We start from the raw sequence: 12,914 nt of genomic DNA, 5'->3' as shown, positions 1-12,914 counted from the left end.
TTTAAATTCATATTCAAATTCCTTTATATAAGTGAATTTATTTCAAACTATAAGATAACACATGGATAGTAGGAAAAATTAGAATTGTGTAAGCAGTAAATAGAAAATATTGAAAAAAAACACAAGAATTAGATTGTTTTCCTTGTACAAGTCAAGTTTTTTTAAATAATATAGAGCAACTGAATATTAATCTCTCTCTTTAAAATTTCTTTTAATTGAAAAATATTTTTTAATTTATGTACTAAAAAGCACATAAATTAATTAACAAATTTGTTAATTAATTAATAACTAATGTATTTGTGAAAAGAATTGTTTTTTACTTTCAGATAAATGTAGTTAAGCTTTATTTTAGTGTTGCTTATTAACAACTAAATTAATAGCATCAATATTTCATGTACAGTACCAAGAACAAGCTGACTAACTTTGTTTCTTTTTATTCCTATTTTCTTAATCAAACATATGCAGTCAATGCCATTATGTGCTTTTCTTTGTTAATTCACCAATATGCTCAAAAATTTTATCCCATAACATACTAACATACACTCTACAAATTAATATGAAATTTTTTTACTTTATAGAGTAGCATAAATTGCTTTATCTTAATGCTTGCCTGCCTTAGATGAATTTATATTTATAAATAATTTTCACTCTTATTAAATCAAATATCATATTTATTCTAATAGTAAGAATCCTGTACTATTAGATGATAAGGCTTATTGTAAACTGAAAAACTGAGCATTCTACTCAGTGTTGTCACTTTTACCTAACATTAAAACAAAGTATGAGTATGTTGAATGTTGCATTGTTGCTTAATTAATAATAAAGTGAAATGAATTTATTCAACTAATCGTCATCCTTGAATAATAATCACTCTCAATTTCCAAAGAATAGAAATAATATTTGCTACTAGTAAGTGCCTTCTAACAAATAGAATAGTGATAAGCAGAAAAAAGTTATAGACAGCACACTGTTAGAATAAATATTATATATATATTCTCTTGACTGTGGAGTCATAATAGTTCTGGAATCTTTTTGCTATTTGTACACTATAATTGAAATTTGCTTTTTATATTATATCATATTTCTTTATTTACTAAAATATTGATTTCTGATCTTTTCTATTTGTTTTATTTAAAACCCATGCTTTTTACTAATCTCCTTTTTTCTTATTATTTTAACTTCCTTTTCCAGTTATTTTCCAGTATAATTCAACTTTTCTGGAAAGAAAACTATGGCATGTGGATTTCATATGTACTGTAGATATTCTGGATAAAAAGCTCCTTTCCATAAATATATATATACTTTGTATAATTCATACAGCTAAAAAAATGTACCTTTTCTTCATATATTTAATCTCTTTGTAATGTGACTTTGACCTTAATCATTTTAAATCCTTTTAATAGTCATCAATTAACCCTGCTCTCAATGTCATTAACAAGTTCATTATTAATTGTAAACTGCTGATGTTTCCATAAAATTATTTCCTCGGTAAAAAACAGTTTTTTAAAAATACTGATAGTTTATAATAATTGGAAACTATACTGATATAATTTTTATAGTAATTTATAACATTTTAAATTTAATAAGAAATATCTAATACTGTAAATTATTTTTCTTTTTCAATTATTCACTAATAATTTAACAAATTCTCTTGTATTTTACTCAAACATCCTATCACACTTGATCTAATTTTGGAATTGCATAGAATAGTAACTTTCTCAGGTCAAATGAAAAAACACATGGAATGTGCTGTGCCAAAAATTCAGGTAATGTTTCAACTAAATTGTATTCAACTAGAATAACAAAGTTTCATGCATTCAGTGCAAAAATAATTATAAACATTAAAGTTCAAATAAGATTTGCAATGCCAAAAAAGTATGAAATATTTACATTCAAGATTTAATAAGCAAATGTATAAGAAAAATTATTTATTTAAAAATTAATCTGCAATTTATATGAATAAATGATGTGAATTTCTAACATAAATCATACAGCCTCCATAATAACAGTCAAAAAAGGACTATTATATTTAAAACAAACATAATTATTTAATTTAAATTTCTGAAATGTACATTCAAGAAACAATATTCTTTCCTTATTTTTCTTCAAAATCTGAATAAAATATATTAAAATAAATTGACATTGAATTATTTAAGATTATTTATGCAATATATTTTTAAAAAATTGTCTTATAAATTTAGGAAAACCTATTTTATATTGCTGGTCTAAAACTTTTTTGTAAGAAAGTTTGTTTTCTATTAGAGAATTACTTTTTCTAATATAGCTAGTTCAGCTTTTTTTTAGCACAAGTTTTAGTACATTTGGATAAATATCAAGTTATATTTTGATATAAACTCAAAAATATTTAGGCTAATAAATCTTAAAACTTCCGATACTTTTTCTTTTACTATTTAACTAATATAACAACAGAAAGAATTGGTAACATTTAAATTACTGCTATGTCCTCAACCTTTAATCTTAAAATGTTAAAACTGAAGAGAAAGAATGATGACAGCATAGATTTTTATTCATAGTATCGTTTCAGTCAGACTAAATGGCTATGTAAGGCTAAGTGCAAACTGGTCAATGTCATCACTTTCAACATGATGTCAGATAAGATTAAGAATAGTCACTTGATAGATATACGAACAGAGATGTGCAAATGTATTAGGAGACCAGGTGAATGGGGTGTATGTCCCATTCATTAGGATTGTCACTATCAAAAAGCATTATCTTTTCTTCTTTCCAGTAAAATGTTTATTTATTAATAAACATTTTACTGGAAAGAGGAAAAATTATAGTTTTTGATATTTGCAACTGGTTCCAGTTTTGTTTTACATTTTCTTGGGTTATCAGATTTCCTGTACAAAAAAACTGGATTGAATAAACATTATAAAATAGAGCACATTTATAACAAAATAGTCTTTTATAAATATTTATTGACTAACTGTAAATTATGAAAAATTAAATAGATAATAAGTAGGGTTTTAAACCCAATGTTAGAATTATTACCAATTGATGCTCAATGTCACTCTAACAGAGTCCCTACATTTTATTTGCTTGTCTAATGCTATAGTTCTGTGATAATTAACTATTATCTTCTTAATGGATCAATTATACAAGGAAAACTTCTTTTTTAAAGGAGATTCATTTTTACAGGGCTTAAAGCAGTCATGGCAATAAAAGAAAGTGAGAAAAGAGAGTTCACACTGAAAAAAAGCTAAAAAAGCTAATAGTGTTAAAATGAATGAAAACAGGCGTTATTAAAAAAAACACAAACGAACACATATTTTGTATCAATAACATTGCATATGATATTAGATTGATTATTAAGTGGACTGATAAGATTAAATATGAAAATAGTTAGGCTGAGTTTATACTCCAGAAAAGTGAGCAGTAAGACTGCATTAAGCCAGAACAGGCCCGCATTAAGTTTTCATGTGCCCCGTACAGAATTCCCAACGTTACACAGCAAAGCAAATGGAATAGTAACATAACTACCAGATTGTGTTTCCATATAACATGTCAAATTTCAAATGCCATTTATTTCAAGGTACATTTTTTGATTTCTTCATAAAAAAAATGTAATTAAAGAAGAAAAAAAACAACTTCTGGCAGAATCAGTGGGTTGCATGTTCATTATATAGCAGGGGTGGGCAAGCAAAAGTTCAGTGGGAGCCGAAATGTAGGTTTTGCAAAATGCATGGGAGCCGCAGTTCTGTACTTTTTTATTCTGTACTGCAGTTCTGTATCTGGATTTTATTATATAATATAGAACAAGTATTGAATTTTTTTAATAAACATATTTTCACAAAATTGTGGAAATAAAACTGTAAAAATAATAATAAAAAGCAGAAATTAACTCTTTCAGCAAGAGCCACATAAAACTCAAAAAGAGCCGCATGCGACTCTCAAAGTCGCATTTGCCCATGTCTGTTATATAGCAATACCACTAGTAATTGTGACCCAATCATTTATTTGGTAATTTTATCAATATTTTTTAAATGATTAAAAATAAAATTACAGAATTCATTACTGGTAATACTAGTCTCCAAATCTATTCCCCTGAATACAATAAAACAATTTGTTAGTCATTCGACCCACAACTGACAGAGAAGAGAGTTTATGAAAACAACGTAATTAAACATTTAGCAGTTTGTTGTCCTTCACAGTGGGGAACCGGCAGAGTCTATTACTTTCACGGGAGAAAATATACAAAGCTTTCTACTACCCTCAAGTTGAAAAATAATACAATCCCATGAAATTTAACAAATCTGATGTTAATAAGTAAATGATGAAATTATTTACAGAGAGTTGATATTTGATAAGTTTAGTTTTTTGCTCTTATAGATCAAATTACAGAAATTATAAATAAAAATCTCATTTTTTAAAAACTAAAATCATGAAATTTCGCTCACAAAAGATCGAGATGGAATGCACGATTTTCATTTTTATAATCGCTTCGTTTTATTAGACACAAATATTATTCCTATATAGATTTATTAATTATAATAAACATACATTATGTATAAAATTACATTAAAATAACACTGTAATTAACGTCTGAAATGAAAAAGTAATTGAATCAAGTCTCGCCTCCATATTAATTAACGTGTTGTTATGGGGGGCCTAGTAGAAGCTGTAATTTTCTGGGAGGAGCACCAGGTTAACTGGGGGAGGGGGTGCCCACCCATGCCCTTTCCTGGCTACGCCCATGTTAACGTGCCACAGTAATTAATTGATTACGTTGCATCAAATTAAATAATTTATAAAAATTGAAATAATAAATATGTTTATAAAATAATTGGCTGTATCTGTTCGCAATGATAATGTAAAACACACTGTACTTATAGTTTAGCATTTCCGATATTTAATTTATTTTTGAATTTTAAAATATAAGAAAAACAATTTTTTAAATAAAGTTTTACGCATTTATATCTGCAACTTTAGATAATACAAAGATATAAGAATCCATCAAAAAAGTTAATTAATAATAATTAAAGTCAAGAAAAAATATAAGTTTCTTTTGAGGTAAGGAAACTTGTAAAAAGTCAGGTACGCGATCACATGATGCTCGTCTCCCCACTTTGTGTAACCAAATGGTCGAGGTTGAAATAAAACCCCAGCAGAAGTAAAAGCAAACATTGGCGCGTGTATAGGACAATAAACTTGAATGGGAGCGAAAATGAGACATGACACCATGTAATTTATGCTAATTACTTTCTAATATTAAAATATTAAAATCTTCAATAAATTATAATTAAATTAATTTTTTGACTGAGTTCGACTAGAAGCATATCGAAAAGCTAGATTAAAGTGAAAATAGCGGTTTTTCGACGCTAAATATTTACAAATTAATTTTTTAATTTGGTGCCGGATTGACTGCAGCTGTTCGAATGCGCACGTGCATGAAGAGTTTTATAGTTTGTCAAAATGGAAAATGAAGGACACTGTTAGAATGCAGAAAACCATGGTGCATGCCAAATATATAAGCACCCACTTAGAACCAAACTTTCGTCTTTGTCTAAAGATTGTCTCTACAGAAGTTATTAATATTTAGGATATTAGTTTAAAATCTTGTATTTCCTTGCACGAGATTCGCTCGATCTTTAATTTTACAGAGTGCTAGAAAGATACAAGCTTTGAAACGAGTGTCCCACAACGTTTTATTTAATAATAACAGTAGAAATCAAATTTATTATCGCTCAACAATTATTTTTTTGGTTTTTCTACAGTAGTCAAAAACAAGTAAATGTCATCGTTTAAGCTAAAGAATAGCAGGCGGTTGGGAAGAAGTTTGCTTAGCAACTTACTTCAGAAAGTATTGGGTTCTATACGATTTTCCATTGCTAAAACATGAGTTTCTACTGTTAGTATTAAATAAAATCTATTTCTTTCTTTTGTCTACTGCACTTAAATAAATACAAATGCTAAAAATAATGCTGTATAAAAATCACTCTTAACGCTGAACTAGAAGTGTACTTGACTTAATGCAGCGTGATTATATCGAAGCGCTGCGAAGATCGGTATTTTAGAAGGATACAAGCAAGGAGAACCCACGTGCAAATTCCTACAGCATGTGCAGAGTATCAAGCTTTGGGAAGCTTCTCGTTTTGTTAGTCTATATAAATGTAGTACACTACATGTGTATACGACAGTGCCTTAACATGTCGCGCACGGTCCATAAGGCATACGAGGAAGTGCTGGTTGCTATTTCGCTCCTGAGCGCATTTATGAAAAAAAAAATTTCACATGGGAAGTGAAAAAAGCTAAAAAAAGTGCATTTTTCTCAGAAAAAGCTAAAAAAGAGAGTCACTTTAAGCCCTGTTTTTATTGTTTTCCACAGAAATGCATTTTGGGCTACACCCCTCATCAGTCTGTTCTAGAAAACAGTACACTGAGGTGTACATAAAGTAAAAAATGTATAAAATATATAGCACAGTAATTCTTTAATAAAACTTTAAATTACTTGGTTGATGTCTACAATACTTTCAATGAAAAAGAAGAGTACAATTAAAACTCTGTTATTAATTTATAAAATCTAAAAGGAAAGGTTATATCATTGTATTATGAGATGATTACAAAAAATATCCAAATTGAAATGAAACTCAGGCAGCTTGCATATGGAAATTCTAGAGTTGGTGCACCTGGCTGCATTTTCATTGTTTTCTACGTTCAATGGGCAGGTGTATGAGCAAAATAGAGGAATACCCATGGGCAGCCCCATTTCCAGGATACTTTGCAAGATGGTATTGAGATCATTAGAAAGAGCAATCATATCCAAATATGGAAACGACATCATTGTATATGCATGTTATGTAGATGATATGTTAATAATATGGAAGAAGAAACCCAACATCAGAAACTTTACACAAGATATTAATTTGAACACATTTGGATTAGAAATAGAATTGGAGCAGAAAAGCAATGTCACTATGCACTTCCTAGACATCTTGATCAAGTTAAAGGGAAACACTGTCATCATGGATATTTACAGAAAGCCGACATATAATGCAACATTCATACCATGGGTGTCACATGACCCAGTAAGCTATAGATTAGTAGCATTTAGACCTCTCATAAAATGAGCATATACTCATTGCACCAATATGCAAGATAGGATAAGAGAGCTAGACTACATTGAGGAGATGGCTCATCAGGTTGGAGTAAAGAGAAAAACAATAAAGAGAATGATATACAAATGGAGAACAAAAGACATGGAGATGAGATGAAATGATATACAGAATAAATATGTCATTGAATACCATGGCAACCCTCAGAAATGTCTACAGAGAAATTGGAATTAAAACTAACAAAAAAATCGTATTTAAAAGAAACCCCACAATAGATGGGATGCTAAGGAACAACAAAGAGACCATTGACCTAACATGCATTCCTGGAGTGTACAGAATACCTATAAAAGACAGCAGAAGGCCTAACAACTTATGCCACTACTAGATCACTAAACCAGAGGATCAAAGAACATAAAAGTAACATCCAAAAGGAGCAGCTGATTACAGTGTTAGTGACTTTTGTCATAGCAGACCTGTATCCATAATGATAAAATGGAACTGAGCAGAAATGATCCAAAAGAGGCAGGATAAACAATGGATTAAATATGCAGAAGCATGGCACATTCATAAGGCTACAGAGAGGGGGCAGGCAGTAAATTATAGAGAAAACACCTCAGTTTCACCAGCCTGGAAAGTATTGATAAATAAAATCTAAAGGCAAATGATATAAGATGATGCAAGAGCGAGAATATAAACATGAAAAGTATAATTTAGAACATTTCTAAGCATAGGTTAATTCACTATGGGTAATAGACATTTTATATGTTTATTGATTTTGCCACGTATCGTATGATATAGTATAATATGTAAAAATAACCAAAATGCCCATTTTTTAAAAATTTCTATTATTCCCATAATAGAAGCTTATAAAAACTTTTTGAAATATGTGACTTTGTTCTTTTGTGAAATTTTAAATTTTATATATGTTCCCAAAGAAGGTCAATCAAAAGGACCAAAAACATTAGATGATTAGTAAATATTAGTTACATGTTTGTTATTGTGATAGTGCAGTTACGGAAAGGATTAATAATACTATAAATTATATAAAATGTATAAAATACAGTGATACCTTGGTTTTCGTCGATAATTTGTCCAAAAACAATCGACGAAATCCGAAACTGAAAACCAAGGCAATTATTTTCATATGAATCGATGTAAATCCAATTAATTCATTCTAGAAAGTCCAAAATACATACCAAAAACACATTTTATAGAGAATTAATATAGCATTAAATACTAAAAGCAATAAGAAATTAATATAAGTTTTGTCTTGTAGAAGTTAGTTGGACATGAGCTTCTAGCCTATATCGCTCCGTGGTAAAGTGTGACGTAATTGTCATGTAATAGTAGTTGTCTGTGTTTATGATGGTCGTATCGAGGGAAATAATACCTTTTGGGAGGTTTGTTTAAAAGTAACTGGCCCCTTTCAGGTGTTACAGATGTGGAAGAAATCCAGAAAACTCCATGTGACCAGCCTGTCCTGGCGAAGCGCAAACCCATGACCGAACTGCCAGTGCTCAGGGAATGGAAACATTGGCCAATGGTAGGCCTAGCGGGATAACGCTCACAGAACGAGTTATAACGCCATACTGAGCCAGAAAATGTGTGGGTCGCCCTTTGTTTTCGCAAAATTAGCAGTGAGGTCACTTAGGCATGCCAACTAAACCCGAGGCAATCTGAGGCAATCAACAAAAACGAGACAAATTTTTCGCAAAAAAAAATCAATGAAAACTGAAACTGACAATAACCGAAGTCAACGAAAACCGAGGTATTACTGTAATGTATAAAAATTAAAACTGTATACTATTAAAACCAAAATGTAAAAGACTGGTATAATAAATAAAAATTGACAAAAGTTGAGGGTAAAACTTCATAAAAAATGCATTTTACTTATTTTTTTTACTAAGTTACATACAATGACTTTACATTGAGGAAAGGGATGGTGTGAGTGTTATTTATTTTTGCTATGTAAAGACTGCCCTCTGGTAATAATTATGTGGTCCCTACTTACAGGCCAAATTACTTAGCATTTAATTATTAATAGTAGCAGTAATTTGAAGTATGGAAACCTGAAGAGTGAGTTAAGTCTAGAGAGATAGTCACCCCAACTATAATCTATATAATTATATTTATTCTAATTTAAATTTTATAATGTAAAATTAATTTCAATTAGCCTATTAGAAAGAATTATTAAACTTTAAATATAATACAAAACAATTTTTTAATTAAACAATAAAAGAAATGACTTACAAAATATTTTATTAAACATAATTTTGTTTATAGATTAAAACTGAAAAATAAATATTGCATTGTTATAGTTAATATTCCTTACCTTAAAGTTTTTATTTGACAAATTGATGTAATTGCATCCTGTAAATGAGGAACATTATATAGAACCAGTGATGCTAAGTGTCTATGACTTATAAGATAATATAAATCTCCTAACTGTCGGCACGAAGACAAATCTAAATGAATAAGTAATTGGAGAGGCTTTAATAAGAGTGGAAAATAATCCTTTTCCATTGGTATTTCAAGTCCATGGACAACAAGTCTCCGCAAAGATGGTGCATTTAAAATATAATTCTGTTCTTGATAAATACTTTTGCTTTTTACAAACTGATTTCCAGACATATTTACTTCTGTATCAGTCAAAGAATCTGGCAATATCTGTACTGAATTTCCTATTACTAAAGATAAAAGCTCAGAACTCATATTATTTAACAGCATCAGAGTTCTTTCAGTAAGTTTTACACATTGAGAAATGTTCAATTCTAATATATTGTGACGGCAGATAATCTCAATTCCATCATCACTAACTGATGTACCTTGTAAATTCACCTGTTTCAATCTTGTTGCAGAGTTATCAATAAATATCCTTAAGAAACTATCATCAATGACTCGATCAAGATCTTCAACAGATAACTTAAGCATCCGTTCACATATTTCAGCTGGAAGTGTAACACCTTCCCTTAACAAATATTCATTATGTACTGGATTGTATGTACAGAAAGTTTGTGGATTTTTAATACAATATTTCACACATATATCCAGCAATGTGTCTGGACTGTATTCTTCCCAAAGTGTTGGGAACTTCAGCATTTTTGTTTGGAATTCAGTCTACTGAGATTTAGACAAATACTTTCCTTTACTCAGTTAATTTATTTTTATTTGATTCATGTCCATTAATCATAGAATCTGAAAAAAAAATTTGTTGAATAAAAGTTATTAATCCTCAATCTAATAAAATGTTTTCATTAAAATTATTATTTATTCAAATTAATATAAACAAATTGTAAAGTACACTAATTATGCCTCTATGTTCTTAATACTGTTTCCAATTATTATTGTTTACTAGGACTTATATATATATATATATGTGTGTGTGTAGTTATATACTGTATATAACTATATAGTATATACTTATAAATATACTAACTATATATATATGACTACTTATAAATATAGGACTGAATGTATATTACACTGGTGTGATCAATTGGACACAAAGAGGTAGCAGTAGTCAAAATTTAAACAATATTTCTTTATTTTCATCTGCTATTAATATATAAAAATCCTAGTGAACAACAATAATTTTAAAATTATAAGGTACATATTTTTATTACATTATTAACAGAACATAACAAGTTAATAAAAACTGTACTTAAAATACTGCATTTTCAGCATTCTTTAATCGTAAACTTATGATATTTTCAAAGTTTCAAATTAGGTAAGTAATCATTCATAAAAATAATGAACAAAATACAGCAGTATCTCAGTACTCAAACTGTTATCAACTCAAACAATTCGGTATTGAACACAAATTCTATGAAAAAAATCATTCAGTGCTCAATTGAACAAACCTAAACCTCTAGAACAAATTTTCAATTAAACATATTTTTATGGTAAAAATAAAAAAATGAAGACATTGCTGATATTTTGAAAAAGATCAACAAAAAAAGTTCAGATGATGATACTTTGTAAAAAGAAAATACCCTTGTTTAACCAAAGTTAATATTAACATGTAATACAGTACTTTTAATTGTGATTGTTAGTTAATTATTGATTGCTTTAATAAACATATTTCTCTTAGTAATGAAAAAGAACAGTATACTTTTGTTAACTTTTGGAATCTAACCCCCCGTTTTATATTAGTTCTTTGTTTCGTATAGCACAGATTTGCATAACATGGCCCTTTTTTGCATCGCAACTACACTGTTATAGAAGGGATACCTCCTCCTCACATAACAACTCTAAGTAAATTTGTCCCTGCTCTGCCAAATGGCATCACAGAGTACAGAGAAGGGATACTTGTATATAAAATAAAATAATCAACCATTCCAACTTCAGCAAAAATTCTTTAATCCTAAGAACGTTTTCAAACGCATTAAGCGTCCATCTTCAGTTACATCTTTAAATTAAATATGAAATTCGAACTAATATTAAATTCGAACAAATATTACATAAATTAACGGTACGATTACAATAAATAAATAAATACATAAAAAATAAAAAATAAAAATAAAATAAAATAAAATAAACAGGATTATCGTAATTTACAAAATTATGTCAATATTTCATCAACAAATAAAAATAAAATAAAAATAAAACAAAAAATAAAAACGAAACTAAAAAACAACGTGCGGTTTAAACCAATCACGGATTATCGCTATATTTCTTTACAAATGCCTTCATCCGTCATTAAAGATTTAAAACAATATCAGCTCTAGGATTTATCGTACTTCTATGTTTAGCCCAAATCATCGCACAAAGATTTCCAAGCTGTGGAAAGCCCATCAGCGTCCCTATAATTAATGCATTGCGTACTTCTCTGCGCTCTGTGGATCTCCAATTTTTCGAAAAATTTTATTGCGTGTCTCGATCTAGTAGCCCTGATGATAGAGGCTTGGTCCCAAAAGACCGTGATGCCTTGCTGCTTAGCATAACTGGCCAGGACGGTACTATCAACTGATTTTTCCACCGATTGCTTGTGTTCATTAATCCTCTTTTTTAAATTTCTCAAAGTTGCCCCTATATATACTAATTTAGAATCGAACCTATGATCCCTTAATGGTATCGAATAAATTCCTGTTAGTGAGTTACGCTCATACTTCATCTTATCATTCCTTAAAAGCTTGTATATGGTCGGATTACGTCGATAAATAACCTGCAAATTCCTACTCTTGGAAATCCTTTTAACTAACGGCTTAAGAAAAGGAATGTAATCGAGGATCACTTTCTCTCTTGGTTGGTTTCTACTCCTCCCACTCGTTCGGTTATGGTGTTTCTTGATGAGAGCATCTATTTTTTCTGTTCTGTAGCCATGTTGCAAAGCCGTTGTTCGGATGTATTGTAGCTCTTTAATTGTATCTAAAACATTGGTGCAGTGTGTGTGCGCTCTCTGTATCCACGAGCGAAATACTGCCATCTTGATATGCCCCGGGTCTGCAGAGTTCCTAGGGATAACGATTGGGACTGATATCGGTTTCCGATAGACATTCGTGCAGATTTCCCCTCCTACACATGTTATAGTGAGATCCAAGAAATTAACACTATTATAACTTTGCTGATCTAACTCTAGAGTTAAACCATAGGGGTTTTGATTCATTAAATCTATAAACTTTTTGATGTTGCGATTGTCCTTCCACACGATAAAGATGTCGTCCACGTATCTCACATATAATAAAATATCATCTCCTACTATCGGGAGAATACTGCTTTCTAGCTTGCGGAGTACCAATTCGCAGAGTATATAAGACATAGGGCTACCCATCGGTACTCCTCGCCCCTGTATATAAGTTTTGTCCTCGAAGCCAAAGAAAGATGTGTGACATATGGGTACGA

The 12,914-nt window shown here is 29.8% G+C and overlaps 2 protein-coding genes across 5 annotated transcripts in view; both read right to left on the bottom strand.

Moving 5' to 3' along the window:
* The window catches only part of LOC136986343 (protein zer-1 homolog), a 62,148-nt gene that overhangs the window by 29,915 nt on the left and 19,319 nt on the right, over positions 1-12,914 (bottom strand). For all 4 annotated transcript variants that reach the window (XM_067283846.1, XM_067283848.1, XM_067283850.1 and 1 more), the window contains exon 2: positions 9,406-10,268. In XM_067283846.1, coding sequence (XP_067139947.1) covers positions 9,406-10,172 — 767 coding nt within the window. In that variant the 5' untranslated portion in view covers positions 10,173-10,268. The remainder of the gene's footprint in view (positions 1-9,405; positions 10,269-12,914) is intronic.
* On the bottom strand, positions 11,821-12,843 carry LOC136986277 (uncharacterized). Its single transcript, XM_067283772.1, has one exon. It carries the CDS (start codon positions 12,841-12,843, stop codon positions 11,821-11,823), a length of 1,023 nt encoding a protein of 340 aa, XP_067139873.1.

Source organism: Centruroides vittatus, unplaced genomic scaffold, assembly GCF_030686945.1.
Source record: "Centruroides vittatus isolate TY-2023 unplaced genomic scaffold, ASM3068694v2 scaffold_1015, whole genome shotgun sequence".
NCBI lineage: Eukaryota > Metazoa > Arthropoda > Arachnida > Scorpiones > Buthidae > Centruroides > Centruroides vittatus.
Note: the sequence above shows the minus strand (reverse complement) of the source record. Positions and strands in the feature narration are given on the sequence as shown.